Source organism: Anguilla anguilla, chromosome 1 (genome assembly GCF_013347855.1).
Source record: "Anguilla anguilla isolate fAngAng1 chromosome 1, fAngAng1.pri, whole genome shotgun sequence".
Classification (NCBI taxonomy): domain Eukaryota; kingdom Metazoa; phylum Chordata; class Actinopteri; order Anguilliformes; family Anguillidae; genus Anguilla; species Anguilla anguilla.
Window position 1 is genome coordinate 30,775,324 of NC_049201.1, and position 17,217 is coordinate 30,792,540.

General features: G+C 37.8%; 1 protein-coding gene across 1 annotated transcript in view; it reads right to left on the minus strand.

Annotated features, from left to right (window-relative positions):
* akap12a (A kinase (PRKA) anchor protein 12a) overlaps positions 1-9,386 on the minus strand; it is a 43,654-nt gene extending 34,268 nt beyond the window's left edge. Inside the window, exon 1 of the mRNA XM_035406964.1 lies at positions 8,869-9,386. Coding sequence (XP_035262855.1) covers positions 8,869-8,985 — 117 coding nt within the window. The 5' untranslated portion in view covers positions 8,986-9,386. The remainder of the gene's footprint in view (positions 1-8,868) is intronic.
* Positions 9,387-17,217: the final 7,831 nt, after the last annotated feature.

The following is a 17,217-nucleotide window of genomic DNA, read 5'->3' on the forward strand; positions in this document are numbered from 1 at the left end:
ATACACAGTATAATACACAGTCATATGGAAATAAATACACAATCGATTTAAGTCTGTATTCCTAATTATTTGAAAGAACACACATGCCTTTCACTTCATCTTTTAAAAGCTTTTAGTCAGCTTTTGGAATTGAATGCACCTGTTCAATAAAAAGACAGCAAAATTTGTTCTCTTGATATTGATTATTGATTGAACATCATACCTAACGAGCAGCAAGCAAGCTCTTTCAAAGTGCTCTTTCCAGACATAGGAAATCAATCTTAAGCCTTAGGGAGCATACTTTAGCACATTAAAGTATACTGTACAATAGGGGACTGAATATGGCAACCAGACTTTTGATTTATGCTGCATTGAATGTTAATGGTGTGTTGTTTTGTGTTGAGTGCATGTGGAGGGGGATCTTAATGTTCATAATGGATGTTTATGTGCAAAATTGAAGTGAACGAAGTGAAGACAGGAGTCCATTGAATTGACTTTAAAAAAAATGTAAATTTCATAATCTGCTAACTGCGGCACATTGTATTTAGCACAGAAAAATGAGCAACTGTCATTAATCGTTTGCGACAATACCATAAATCTGATAACTTTTCTCATCGTCAACCAATGATGTCACTATATGGAAAAGGTTTTATTTATTTTTATTTTTTCATCTGTTTCTCCTGAATATAAGAATATAAGGATACATGCCAATAGGAGCAAGCCATTCAGCCTACGCAGGCTTACCAGTCTAGAGCATTGGTATGCAAACAGGTGATCACAAGAGCATAGTTTGGGGGGGGGGGGGTGTTAGCTCATACCTACTTCAGTAAGACAACTAAAGTGACAACTAAATCCATTGATTAATCACCAATAATATTAGATTAAATGGCAATATGCATTTAATGTTACAAGCTACAGTGTTAACCGCTGATTACAGTTTAGTCACAAACATGTATATATCATCTCAACAAGTACTGGCCTGGGGCATTTGCATATTGATCTTACATTATTAAGCAACAACAAAACCGTACACTAGAATAGAACTGTTTTCCAATGACCTCCTCAAAGTCAGTCCATGGGTCACACAAACTCAAAAAACAACCCTTGGGGTAGTTGGGGGGGGGGGGGGGGGGGGGGGAGGTGGGCCACAGAAGAAGTGGATGAAAAGCGGAGGACACAAAGCCTCCTTTTATTTGTCCCGCCTGAAGAGCTGGCGGCTCTTCTGAAGCCTGAGGAGAAAAGCCTAATTGCAGATGCATCACACATCTCTCATTTGGCAGAGAAAGGGGAGGATGAAACAGCAATATGTAGAACAGAACAAAGGGGGACCCTTCAATGAGAGACAGACTGAGGGTCCTGGACTCTTAAAATAGATCTAATTAACAAATGCATATCATCTGTGCACTGTCAAAAAGTATTAATTATTTGATAATTAATAAATTTGTACAGTATATCTAAGCATGTTTTTAATGACTGCAATATAAAGTACTGAGCAAAAGTCAGAGACCACCCTTTCTTTTTACTTTCCAGTGAAAGCAGCCAATCAGTACAAGTTACTTACATACAAAACCTCCAGAACTATGCATAATATCAAATACTTCAGTATTTAGTGTGTCCACCCTAAACCCCATAATGTTTGGGACAAATGCATTTTTTTCTTGACTTTGCTCTGTACTCCACAATTACAAACTCGTAATCAAACAAGGCAGCATAATGTTTGGGACATATTAATGGAATATAAATGAAAGCGGTCATGTTTAGTATACACTCACCAGCCACTTTATTAGGTACACCTTGCTAATACCGGGTTGGTCTTCTGCTGCTGTAGCCCATCTGCTAGATGGTTGTGTGTGAAAATCCCAGTAGATCAGCAGTTTCTGAAATACTCAAACCAGCCCGTCTGGCACCACCACCATGCCACATTCAAAGTCACTTAAATCACCTTTCTTCCTCATTCTGATGCTTGGTTTGAACTTAAGCAGATCGCCTTGCCATGTCTACATGCTTAAATGCATTGAGTTGCTGCCACGTGATTGGCTGATTAGATATTTGTGTTAACGGGTGCAGTTTGCAGTTGAACAGGAGTACCTAATAAAGTGACCGGTGAGTGTATGTTTAGTTGCATATGTTTAGTCCTCTGCAATGAATGCCTGAAGTCTGAAGACCCATAGACATCACCAGGTGCTGAGTATCTTCTCTGGCCATGCTCTGCCAGGCCTGTACTAATGCCATCTTCATGCTTGTTTTGTGGCTAAGTGCCTTAAGTTTTTGATTCAACATATAAAACACGAGTTCAATTGGATTCAAATCGGGTTAATGACTAGGCCAGTCAAGAATTCCAATTTCAAAACTTCTTTGTTACGTTAGTGGTATGTTTGGGATCATTTTCCTGCTATAGGATGAAGCGCCGTCTAATGAGTCTGGCGGAATTTGCTTGAACATGGGCAGATAAGCTGCTTCTGGACACTTTAGAATTAATTCTGCTGCTGCTATCAGCAGCTACATCATCAATGAAGACAAGCAAGCCAGTACCTGTGGCAACCATACATGCCCAAACTGTAACACCCCCACCGCCATGTTTCACAGATGAGAGGGTGCTTTGGATTTTTGGCATTTTCCTTTTGGCCTCCACACTTTGCTTTTTCCATCACTCTGATACAAGCGTATCTTGGTCTGATCTGTCAACAAGACTTGTTTCAAGAACTCTGCAGGCTATTTTAGGTATTTCTTAGCAAACTGTAACCTGGCAATCCTGTTTTTGTGATTGACTAATCGTTTGCATCTTGCAGTGCAGCTTTTCTAGTTCTGTTTGTGAAGTGTTCTGCGGACAGTAGTCACTGACACATCCACGCCTGCATTTTTTCCTTCATTATAGTGAAAATTCTTCAGTCATCAACTGTAGAGGTCTTCCTTAGCCTACCAGACTTTGTGATTACTGAGCTCACCAGTGCTCTCTTTATTATTAATGATGTTCCAAACATTTTGATAAGCCTAGGTTTTGGTCTACTGTTTGACTCTGGCTGTTTTTTGTCTTATTTCTGAGCCTTCCTTGACTTTCATTGGTGTAGCTCTGGTCCTTATGTTGGCAAATGCAGACTAATAATAGATAACAGACAAATAACAGACTTCAAAGTCAATAAAAAGCCTATAGTCAAGACGAGATACTGAAAGCTCTGTTACACCTGCACTGAGGATGCAATTGAACACAACTGATTAATCAGGAACACATATGAAGCCATTTTTCTAAAACATGATTCCCTGAATTGGGGGGGGGGCTATCTATAAAAAGTGATATTTATACATGCTGAAACCAAAATGTATAAAAATACCCTTTCATAAAAGCTGAGAATCTGCACTACAACTGCATGTGCATTGATTGATTACAAAGCTAAAATTGTGGAGTACACAGCCAAATAAAAAAAAAATTGGTCTGTGTCCCAAATATTATGGAGCTCGTTGTCACTTCCACTCTCTTAGGCAGACTTGCTTTGAGTTTTTTTAAACAAATCTGCAGGGACATTTTTCCATGCTTCTCATAAAGTTCAGTCTTAAAAATGTTCTGTTTCTCTCAATCCAAGTAATCCCAAACACATTCAATGATGTTGAGGTCTGGACTCTGAGGTGGCCAGTCAGTTGTTCTGAAAACACCAGCATCTTATCAGTGCGCTTGGGGTCATTATCTTGCTGTAGAATAAATATCCCAATTGAACACTGGCCACAGGGTACTGCATGATATGATAAGATTTGTTTTGTATTTATCAGTAATCAAATCACCAACTCCAGATGTTGTTATAGAACTCAAAACTTGTACTGATCCTCTACCATGTTTGACTTATTGTTGTATACATGGTTTCCGAGAGTCTCTCATTGCTTCGGTGGCGTACATACCGCCTTATCTAACTTATCCCAAATTTAGACTCAGTCCATAAAACCTTACTCCACATCTCAGGTGTCCAGTTTTGGTGTACTAGTGCAAATTTTCTTCTCTTTTGTTTGTTTCCTGTTCTCAGAAGTGGCTTTTTGACAGCTACACGTCCTTTAAGACCCACAGCATTGAGTTATGTTCTCACAGGACTGATAGAAACACCTGTGGATTTCTTAAGATCTGCAAGATCTCTCAAAGATAAAATCTTCAAATACTGTCTTTGGTGGTGATATGATGGTGATAGTTTCAGGGGTCTACCAGTCCTTGTACGTTGTTATTATTATCTTGCAATAATCTTTTGAACTCCAGTTTTGGAAAATACTTTTTTAACTTATTTTCTTTTGACTTCCATCTTCCTTATGCAGTTAAATTAGTATCTAATCTCATCAGAAATATCTCTTTAACCAAGCTTCCTGCATTATTGTCTGACACTGAACAAATTTCACTGAATGGCTGATTTGACTGGAAAATTAATAAACGAATGGGTGCTCTGTGGACTTTTCCACAGTAGTCTATATGTTGCCAAATTGAACATCTTCCATAATTCCAGACAATTCTGCCCAACAAAGTCTGGACAGAATGTTCTGTCCATGGTACAAACCTGGATAAGTTAGCAGAGATCCAGGAGGGGTTGACAGAAAAACACAATAGCAACAGGGTATTGTACTTCCAGTGCTCACAAAATAGAAAAAAATTGTTAGAATTGGTAGTAGACAGATTATGTTTTAATATTATCAAAAATTATTTTGCTTAGTCCAGCCTCTCTATAAAGCTTATATTTTTAATGCATTTTACAAATAAATATAATACAGTTTATAAATAACATGTCTGATTTTCCTACATGTTAATGCACCATTAACATGTACTATTTTAATTTAATTTACTTGTAATTCGACCTGGTAGGCCCACTGAGATTAAAATCACGGCTTGTACAATAACTAGTCATATTTATATAAAACACAGAACATGGGAATATTTTTTACAAGGCAAAGGTTGGGTCTGGTATAGTTTCTGGGTGTATTATAAGTAGGGACACCAATTTATCTAGGGCATGTAACCCAAAATTATTTCAACCTGCATTACCATCTAAATCCCCTTGGGGTCATTGTAGGCATTGGACTGTCACAGTCACTAGACTAATTGTACAATAATGATCAATTGTAACCTTCATAAAAGCAATTGGGTGATTTAATAGGCTATACGAGGTGAAATTATACACATCAATGGAGTCAATTTATTTAGCATAGTTTAGTATGAAATCCATACCATGTACCACAAAACCTAAGACCAACAATTGTTGACTAAAACATAAACCGTGGTCTGAAACAAACAAGGAATTCTCTGTCAGTGAAAGAAAAACAGAATTTACCAGTATTTGTAATTGACAGATTGACAGATCATCTAAGATTTTACAGAAGCATTTTTGAGGCCAAACATTCAAATTAAAAAAGTTCACAATCCTAAATTAGCATTAGCTTAAGTGCATTTTAAATATTCATGAAACAAATGGTGGGGATATTCCACAGAAACAGCTTCAGTAGAATTCAGTGCTTCTGAATCACATAAAGGAAATATGGTCACAGACTGAATGAATAGACAATTCTGCGTACCCTGCTGCCATAAGTTACCACTCAGCCGCAGTTAGCTTCAAGTAATGTCTATTGAACTTTGAAGTTGATTTCTATAACCTTTTTAATGTAATGCTCACATTGTATAACTTACGACTAACATTTGGACTAGCAATTTCCCAAAAGGTGACGAAATTGTGGGTGTAGTTAAAAAGATTTTATTATTCAAGCAGGAGGTTGTGTAATATGGAGACTCTAAGGATTGCGATAGAATAGAATAGATAGATAGATAGGATACGGTCAGGCTTAACTGTGGAACTAGACAGCATACCCACTAGATTCCAGGATTTCATGAGTACAGTATTTCCAAACTAGTTGCCTAAAAGCTATTTACATACAAACTATTTTTATTTTTTCTGTAATTACAATTAGTTTTCTTAACTACCTGGCTGTGACCTGCCCAACCCATTTTATAGTTTGCTCTGATAGATCCCCCTTCGCATTTCTGTTACCATTCATTGTGTCTTAACTTTTACATATGGCCAGCCAGCAGAGGATGGGCTCTCCCACTATAACTGGGCTCCTCCAGAAATTTCTTCCCATTGGGGACTTTTTTTCTCACCACAATTTGAGTGCTTTTTCTTTTTTCATTTGCTCACTTTTTTGGGGGTTCAGGGCTGGTTTCTGCCCAATTTTCTTTTCTATTTCCACTGTAAAGCATCTTTATGATAGTGTCTCTGTAAGTGTTTTACTAATAAAATTTCATTAAACTGAATTGAATTGAATTGAAAATCAATCTTCATTGGTACTTATGTAAAAACAGTTCTCTGGGAATGTATCTTCTTGCAGAAAATGAAATTGTCCATTCATTGTCGATAATAAATACTAGAAATCAGAAGTGGTGACTTTTACATACACCTCAGGAATATTTGGGTTGTAAAGTCCACGAGAAATAGTGTTCCCATACACCACATTACACATAGAGCCAGTACATATTCCAGTCTTGATGTTGTGGTTGTGATGTCTTAATACCACTGATTCTTTTATACCCTTGAAGCAAAGTACAGTTTTCTAATGAGCACCATGACCTGGGATTCCTGATTGAGCTTCCACAGAGCTTCCACAATACTGCAAACCCCTAAGCTTGGAAAGACAGAAACTTGACTGAATTTGCGAATGTGTCTGCTCATTGCAGAGCTTTATTGCCTTTTCTGCTCTAGTGAGAAATAATTTCCATTAAGACACATGAAACAGCCTTAATTTGTTTCATTTCAAGGGACAATTATCATGTAAAATGTAGCACTAGGAACAGGCCATCCTCCTATCCTTGGCTATGGAGCACACTCTCTGCAAGGATGCATTATTCCTCTTTATCAATCCCTTGTTACTGGAACTGTCCACCACCGCCTTCCCTGACCTTCCCTCCTATCCCCCACTGTCCAAGCCCCAAACTCCAACTGCACACGGGAGTGTCTACATTCCAGAGCACCTTTCTGCTAATAAACAAATATGAGCTTTGACAAAGAGTGCCATGTTGGGGAAAGCTCCTAAAACTGCCACAGCATGAGGTCAAGAATAAAGACAAAACTTAGAACATTTTGGGTCACACTCAGGTGAGGGTGTCCTCAAATCAAAACTTGGACTTAGTCAAAACCATTTTTTTTTGCTTCCAACCACTTGGTGGAATTTAAAAAATTAAATTCCCAGGTTCTCCAGAATAGTGGCTCCCGGACCTCTCCTGAGGGACCCCTCATTCCAGATACTTGATGTGTTCCTCCTCAAGCACACCTAATAAAAACGAATGAAGCCCTCGTGTTAGCTGGATCAGGTGTACTTGTGATGGAACACATCAAATACCTGGAACCGACTGGGGGTCCCTGTGGAAAGGTTTGGGAACCATTTCTGTGGTGAGCCCTTCTTTTGGACACCCTCTCCATGAGAGGGCCCCATAGCCTGAAAGTTCTGTACCTGCTTCCCACATGTGGGCTCCATGAACCAAGCACAGGACTGCGAAAACAACAGCCATTTATTTGGAAGTGCCTGCAGCAGTCTTGTCTGCAAACATACTGCTGAACCAGATTTCACCTCAGACCTGATGCACGCACAAGCAGGTTGCCAGAACTGGAAACGTATCTCCCATTGATTATGGTTGAATTATCAAAAAATCTAATGTATGCTCTAATGCTACCCCCATTCCTACACTACCTAGAAAATATGTTTATTAGTTTGCAAATTACAAAATACTTCTAAAATAACAGGTATGCATTTATATTCACAATGGAAGGTCTAGCATATTATGCATGACAAAACAAACATAAATACATTTAGCTATTAAATATGGCAAGTGGGTAATGTAAAACTTATATTCACTCTAAACAAATGTTTATGTTTTACATGTTTAAATAAAGTGTGTAGTCATTTTTTCTCTCCCAGAAGATTTATGATGCTTCACCTTCAGAATAGTAGACTTAGTTATCTTAAATGCATAGATAATGATTATTTTTCGTGTGACTGTTGACTTCGGTTCAAGCTGGGTCTGTAAACTGACTCGCACCTTACGTTCGGTCGATGTGCAAGCTACCTTTACCTCCATATTTCATTAGGATAGCATGGAACAAGCTGCCATTTCAACAATCACATGTTTAAAATCTGAAGTAGGATATCCGTCCCGTATGAACCTGGGGTTGTACTGCGTAGCCTACTCAATGCATATGCAATGATGTAATATCGCCTACGTAGAGCGTATTAGTTTAATATCAGATCTTCATCAAATGCTAACCCTTTAATAATTGTTGCGGGAGTCAAATGAGTATGATTTAGGCCAATGCACACAAAATACAAACCAACATAGCGCTAATTAAAGTTACCAGGTTTGCTTGCCTTTTGCACATCTAGCTATTGGTGCACTCGGTGAATCTATAAATCACAGTGACTGCTTGTTTCAGCGTTTTTATTACTGCGGACCAGCAAATGTCCCATGAATGCAGGAGCTACGATACTGAACAACATAATAAAAACGTATATACATTAGAAAAAAAGTTGACATAATCAGATGACTGATATAAATCAAGTAACTTCACTGCTGCGCAATAAGAGCCAGCGACATTAGAAATATTACTGAGCTCATCTCCAATAAAAACAGAAGCGTGATAAGATTATGTCCCGTACAGAACACATGAATGTGCTCGGTGCACGAGACATGTTACAGAATTATGACAACTGCGAGGTTTCTAATTCCATACAGGATTCTGCACAGTACCCCAAAGGGATCCGCAGTCGGTGTCAGTGACTCTAATAGTAGTCTACGTTTGCTGTCAGAACCACGTTAGAGTGCACTTGGCACGGAAAATATCCGTCACGCTGTAAAAAAAAATATATATATTTGTTCATGTTTACCTTTGAACCAACGTTCTCCCCTCCCTGACTCTCGTTCGAAAGCACATCCTGCTCCTGGGCCGTGGATGCATCCCCCGGGCTCTTGCCGTCCCGCCGCGCAGATGTCGATGCTCCCATAGTTGAAAACACTGAGTCCTTTCTCTTCCCCTTCGCTTTCGGTAACAGTCGCAAACAATTTCAAAACGAGAAGAAATATCCAGCAATCCAAATCTAATCTGCAGACCGCTCTGGGGAGGTCAGACTCTCAAGCAATGCAATCGGTCCCCCAGCGAACTCTAACAAAATCACCTCCCCTCGCTATCACATGTACAGGGTACTGGCACGCCTTGTATCATCGAATTTGCAAGTCCGACCTGAGCAGATCAGTGTAAAGACAAACAACCTGGGCAAGATAACAGCTCGATATTAGTTTTATCTCTAAATATAACTATAAATATTGTTAGTCCAAGTTAATAAGCCCCATAGACAGACACGCTGCACAGTATTACTTTGGCTTTGTCAATGCTTTGGTCAGTACTTCTCTTAATTTATGGACAGTAAGTGCCCTTCCATTTTCAAATTAGAATCACGTTTTGGGGAACACTGTGTGCTTGGCTTTCAATAGCATACATACAGCGTGATTCATAAAAAGGAGACTATAACAACCAGGAGCTGGAAATGTACTGCATGTCCTTTGGTTTTAATTGTATCTGACTCGATTAAGTTGTGAATGTAATTGAAATGGCTATACGAATACTGACATGTCAAAGCTTTGAGGTAAGATTTCATGTATATGAGCAAAATCCCAAAACTGTTACAGTTATGTCGACTCTCTCCTGCATTATCATTATCATAATTAGACAACATTTACAGTAATCACACAGAAACAAGCCAACTTGTGTCAGATAAATATCTTAACCTTAATTATACCTACATAACTGATCATATGTTTAAAGCATTTGTGACAAAACTCAAACACACACGCACACACGCTAAAGGGAGAACATTCCATAATTGATTCCTATTAGCTAACAATTTCTTCAAATGTTACAATTACTTGCATTCATTTTTAAAACTGGATTAATATTATGTAACTACCGAGTGAAGCACTGCCATTATACTCTTGAGAAAAGTACTTAAACTGAATCACTTAAATATAAATGAATTTTATATTTTGAAAATATATAAATGCAAAAAGGGGCTTTCTTTATCTGTATGAGTTATGATAATTCAAGTGTGAACACCTTAAGCAGTCTGACAATAAGGAATAACCTCCAGCATCTTTCATGAAGTATATTATATCCATCTTTCAGGGCATGTGTTTGACACCCTCTTGCAACTAGGCTTTTAGGCTGTTACAGTAAGAGAAGTAAAATTCCTAAAACTGAATATCAAATTCAAAGATCCACATTGCACATTCCATTTCACACTGAAGAAGAAATACAAAAGGCAAAAACCTGAAAAGAATAAAGATAAAAAGGAGAGCTGCACTCTCAATGTGCATGCATTGGATCACATAAAACACTTCAGCAATGGCAAGGGTTCAGCAGCCCTCGTCCAGAAGTTGCAGTGATACTTTTGGTCACTTCCAGACCTGTGATCTGAAAAACGGAACATGATAAGCAGTGTTCCGATCCTCTGTGACTATTATCTTTCCCTCTATTTCTCCACCATTATGCTAAATATACTGATAAGGTTTTTCCTAATGGGAAATTACCTTTTTTTTTTTTTTTGCAATAACACACATATTGCTAGTACACCTGTTTTCCCCTGAGCTGTATTCATATACTAGCATGTGGATAGGAATCTTATTTTTGACTTGTTATATAGTCTCAAGCTATTCTAATGCATTAATCTTCCTCGTATTCCCAGTTTTTGTTTGTAAATCATGATTATAACGTATTGTTAAGACCTTCTGGATAAGTTATACTGAACATTAGGTTATTATTGTTAGCCCCAGATAGTGTGGATTCTGGTGACTGATTCCATAATTGTGAAAAGTGCATTGCCGGTGCATTGCTGATATATAAATATCTGATATGCATCTGGATTGTATTACAGAAAAGTTGTCCTCATAGCAGGGTCAGTGTTGCCTTTTGTCATCCTGGGATATTATTAGGAAATGCGGCTATCAGGTGGTTTTACTCAGATTGAACATATCAGGTTATTTCCTTTCTTTTTCTTCAAGTTGAGCTGGATGTTTTCTTCCTCCTTTCTGAGGAATTTCATTGATCTGTAATTTGTCAAACTTGATATGGCCAGAATGTCCAGGGTACTATAAGCAAAACTTTAAGAAAGTTTTAATACAAGCTCTCGTTCAAGGTGTTATACTCTTCACAAACACACAAACACACACATACATTTGCACATGTACTCATAAGCATGTTCAAACAATACAATACAGTACATTCATTCTGCTTATAGATGGTATTTGTTTTTTAAATGACTGCCCATTATAACATTAAATTAGATTAAATTGAATTAGAAAAAAAACAATTAAAAAATATTACACATTGATTTGAACTGTGGATCCACACATTTGCCATTTCTGGGAAACTGTATTTGACTAAATTGAATGTAATGCACTTTATTATCATTATATTGTAAATGACAACAAACAGTTGACCACAGTCTCCTATTACCTCTTGCCATCTACTAATGACACCTCTTTAAACATGAACTCAAGTTCTAATGTCTCCTGTGTTCTCACTTCATTTCATGCCATATACTGAGGACATATTTTTCCAATTGCCTGTGATTGTTACCATTCGTAATTGTTAGTCATGTTGTTTTGGTCTTAACTGTATAATAATCCTTGGGTGCACATTTTATTCTTTCTGACATGTGTAATATGACCTAAGTGTATTCAAAGCTGTTCTGGGTTCTCCCTAGGTTTCTGTAAGCCACTCTTGAAAATGGCATCCCTCAATTAGCGTGATAATAAAAGTAGTAATGATTGTAGTAATGATTTTGGCAAACAACTTAATTGGATGGATTCAACATAATTAAATGAACAGACACACATCTAAATGAAGGGCTAGTGAATACAAATACAGGCACATGAACTAGTCAGATTTGGTTTGCTCTGAAAAAAGTAACAATTGTTGGTCACATTAAGCACAAATGTTGACCAAATGAAGCTCAAGGTATTTGAGCTCCTTGCCATGTCTGACAACGAAAGACAGTTACATGCAGTTTTCATGGCAGATATTTTCCTTTCAGCTTTCTGAGAATCCTTCCCTTCTTTGCCAAGACTCCCCATGTGACTGTATTATCTCTCAAAGATTAGCGGCAGAAATCAAATTAAAGTGTGAGGCCAGTGCAGGCCTAATGCCCAGATTACCGTATACAATTTATACCCTTTATTCTCCCTTCTTTGTTACCCTTAATCCATATATTTTCATTTTATAAAGCTGTGCATTTTTTTGAGCCATTCACCTTAAAACAAGTTATCTGAGCAGAGCAGATAAACAAACATATGACATAAATGCATGGCCCTACCAGCCAGATAACAGGAACAAATCATCTCATTAAATATCATAAGATATTTCAGTCAACAGAACAAGGGGATGTGAATGGAAAAAATTTCATCTTAAATTTTACGCATATACTGTATCAGAATATAATATGCATTAAGTGACAATCTGTGGCCATATATGTTCTGTGCTGTAATATAGAAATTCTGTTAGCAACCAGAGCCTCTTGCAGTGTGGAAGAGAACAGAGGAAAGGTAATATTACATAGATTCATTTGATTTATACCTTAGAAATGATATGGCTTTGCATTCAAATCTTAAACTGATGGATATTTGCTAGAAAAATAAACTAAAGTACACTTTTTTGCAGCTACTAGTACTACTGCATCTTGGAACGGGCTCGGCTGTGACGTCACTAGGTTTGTTCTGGCTGCTCATGCTATGCCTATTATTAGACTGCTGACTTTCAAAGGACTCAGCGATGAATCACAAGGAAAGACCAAAATGAAAAACCCAAGGAGGGTCCTTTTGTATTTGTATGGATGTTCAAGTGAGTATTACGAAGCAAAACGTATTAATTTTCATGAACTGCCTCCAAGGAATGCGCAACTACTGCACCGCTGGCTTTGAAGTGACAGAGTCCATCTGTGGGACAGGGTGACGGGTCTGCAGTTCAGAACACCCTCCTCCACGTAATCCGATTTCATAATAAAGGTCACTGCTGTAGATGAATTCAGCAGCAAGTATGGATTACAGAATATTCTGATAAATTGAACATTTGAATGCTACTCGTTGGTAGATTTAAAAGAAAGAAAATTCGAAATAAAGTACAAGCAAGTGTGTTCGGCCCATTTAAACTGACTGCTGCTACATTATTTAACTCCCTGCTATGAGATTGCTTTGCTTGGATTCGTTTCTCTGGCTTCATTTTACAATTTATTCATCAATATCCACAGATTAATACATTGGTCCAACCACACATAAAATTGTAATTCTTGAAAATGACACTTCAATGACATAATAAGGCACAGATATTTACTACATTAAATCAATGTCACTGGGATACTTTGTTTGGGGAGCTGTTTAAAATCAATACTTGAGCAGCATATTTGAATAACCAGATATGTTTTACACAGATAACCTTAATTTTCTCACTGAACATTTAATTTGTAAAAAGCACAATCAAAAGAACAACAGTGTCCTGCCTAGGGGTTTGAACTTATGTTTGGTTTAGAATCTGTTGCCTGCAATCGGGATCAGGTTCATATCGGTGAGTAGTGAGGAGGCAGGATGGAGGAGGGAAGAGAAGAAAAAGTGGCAATGGAAGTAAACACCTGTGAAAAACAGGCCAAGGACAAAGACTTAAGGAGTGTTTAAAAATAGACAGCAGACTGGTGACTTCAAAAAATAAATAAATAAAAAACAAAGAGCTCACAGGTTCAACTCAACAGCGCAGATTCCGGTCATCCAATATTGTCTGACAGGCAGGAATCGATCTTCAGCTGGAGAGATGCGCAATATTATTTTTGTTGAGTCAACAATATTCTATTTTTGAATATACACACAGTATGAAGTCTGAAATCAAGATGCTGGGTTTTAGAGAGACTCAAGGCTAGAGTCAGTTTGTAACTGTAATATACTATCCATATTACTGTGAGTTCAGTACTTATTGAAATTAATTACAATGATAAGTATTTCATTAATTAATTAATTTTGTTGATTAATGTAAAAGGGAAAAATGCTAAATACCCTATTATATAGCCATCTGAGTTGACTGAACATGCTAGCCAGAAGGACAGGTGACTATTTTGTCAACATCAAAATGTAAAATATTTTTTTTAATGAACATTAATAATATTTTTTTCTTTAATAATTAAAAATATATATATTTCTCAGACATGTGAACCTCATGGGTCTAGTACACAGAACGTGCAAACATGCAGCTCTGACTTGCCTTTCATTGCTTTCTATCGCAAGACTGAACACAGAACACGGAAGTGTTCACATGGTCATCACAAGTCTGTGCAGTAGTCCAGGCAATCTGAGCATGCCCAAGTGAATAAATCATTAAGTTATAATAAGTTATGTTATAATAAGCCACCATGTAAGCTCATACATGTGAACACAGTTTTAGGGTATTTGTGATTCATAAATAAGAAAATCTATTTTAGTGTGTCAGCAATGTGAATATTAATTGAAATATGCTTAATCTTCCAAACCCAGCAGTGTTAACAGTTAACACCCTCGTTTGATGTACGGCGCTCGAATACTGAACATATACCATATACATATACCGAACCGAACTGTTGCATCAACAGTTAAAACACCTCTTTTATCCAACATGTAAAATATATTTCTTTTATTTGGTAATTATTATCAATGATATAAATTATCAATTAAAATGCCAAATTCGTTGATAGGCAGGGCAAACTGTTGGATCAACCTTTATCAAAATGCACAACTCACGACCAGATGAAAATTAAGAAATGTATTCATTTATTTATGTCAAATTTAAAGACGAGGTTCATATAGCTTAAAACAATTAACAAAGGTTACAGACATGGGAAATCGCACAACTAAAAGAAAGCCACATATTTTATTTAGTGAAAGAGAGGGAGAGGGGATTGACACCCCCTTTGACACACACACACACACACACACACACACACACACACAGACAAATATTCACACCTCAAATGGCAACTCCCCCAGTTCCTGCTCAGGATCTTATCTCCAGGCTATGCTGGCCAAGCGCTTTGAAGCTTTCTATGACTGAGAACGGCCAAGTGGTGAATTAAATGTCTGATAAGTGATTTACACAGGACTTTTATTTAAATTAATTCACGTTTAACACACAATTTAGTAATTGATGATATCCTCAAATTCAGAATGAAATTAAAACAAATTATGTAAATGAGGTTCCCAGTACGGGGAGGGGTGGGGGAGAATCAAAATTTTCTATTCCTCCTCTCTGGCTGCTGTCAGAGCTCCCTGATGCCTCTCAAAGCCAGGACCATGCACAGCAGTGGCCTTACCTATAGGCATGCACAGCTGAGGTGATACTGTCCTCCCAGTGACTCCCAGTGGTTAGAATCGGAATCGATACCCAAAAAATGACTTGGGGTGCCACAAGAGGATGAAGAGGGGCCAGTTTCAATGAACAGACTTTTGACTTGTCGGTCAACAAGGACTCTACTGTCAGTCTCTGGTAAGGTACTCACAGAATCACAAACTCACGTTCTGAATAAATATTTATTTGTTGCCACTTTGTAACTAACTCATGTGATGTTAATGTTGACTTCTTTCACTTTCATAAAGAAATTAAACAACAATTTGGGGATTTCAATTTTAATTAATTAAAACAAAGGCCAGAGACAGACCCCTTTAAACCAGACTTTTTATGTACCAAATGTTGTGAATTCTTCTATCTTAACATTCTGCAGGCGTTTTGGACAATACATGTTGAACATCACACCATCCCACCCAAGGGAAGTCAGTTTGCAAGCCACAGGCACAGGCCTTTCTGTCGGAACAACTAAACCAATGACCTCCTCCGCAGTTTACTGAGATGGCTGCCAGGTCCTGCTCCAGCGTCAAAGTGGCTGTGCTATTAAACAGAAAGCAAAGGGCTTTCGTCTGGAAGTCTTGCAAACACAGCAGAAAATTAGGCGCCACATTTTTTTGGCTTTTCCTATGGTAACTATCATGCACTGTCAATGCCATGGTAGGACATTCCAGGTCGTGAAACTATAAAAGAAAATAGCCTCCATCTATCTCTGTCTAAAGCACCAATGGGGCAAACCTGGAGCAGACTGGACCAAGTGTAATTGTGCTGGCAGACAGAGAGATCACCAAAGAAACGCTGCTTTTCTTTTGGGGGGAGGCTCTTGCCAAGGTTTCATTTATATGTTTAGGCCATTTAAGAGGAATAACAACATCCCCTTCATTCAAACAAAACTGCCAATTCACATGAAGCAAAAGTGCTGATCAATCAAAACAAAGAAACAGCAACACCCCCTACCCCCAACCCAACACACACACATTAATCCAGCACATTTATTAGCATTAATAAATTCTCTATTCAGTCAACTCAAAGTAATTAGACTCCTTCAACTCTCTCTTTCTCTCTCTCTGTGAGTGAATATTTATACGATATCAATTATTTGTTAAATTATGTGTCTGTGCAATGCAGGTATGCTCTAAATGTGTGGCAATAATGATAAAAATGTAACTTTCATTTAATGTAACAAATGTAAAATTTAACAAATGCAATTTTCATTTAGATTACAGCACTTGCTTTTTCCACACACTGCAATATGTGTTTTAAAGGCATACTGTGCAGGACTGTTCACTTGATAATATTATAGAATAACTATGCTAAGGTATATCTTTGATGTACTGGCGATCTCAGATGTTTCAGGGCGTGGCGCTATTTTCTGTGTGAGGAGGAGTGGGTGAGGCTACAGAGCCTGTGGTTTGGACTTAGATTCCAGCGAAGTGTTAGCTGATGCAATGGCAGATGCTAAGAAGCCTAGATATGGGGAAGCAAAAACACAAGCCGACAGGGTTTGCTCAGAACCTTGAGTCAGCCTTGGAATTAATTTTCCTCACTGGCGTCAGATGAAGTTTACCAATGGGATGAAAAGCAATGCGGAGTTGGCCTGTTTTCTGTTGGACCTGTAAGTAACCTTACTTTTAGTTAGTTACATTAGGCAGCTAGATGCCTGAGGTTGGGTAGGTTTTGTATCAAATTATGTTCTCCCATCAAGATGTCATCCCCCTATTGGAACTGCTGTTACTGTTTATATATGAAACTTATTGTATTTATTTCAATCAGGTGAACTGAATTCAATATAGCATGCATACTATCTAGCTAGCTATGCGTAGCCAACTTC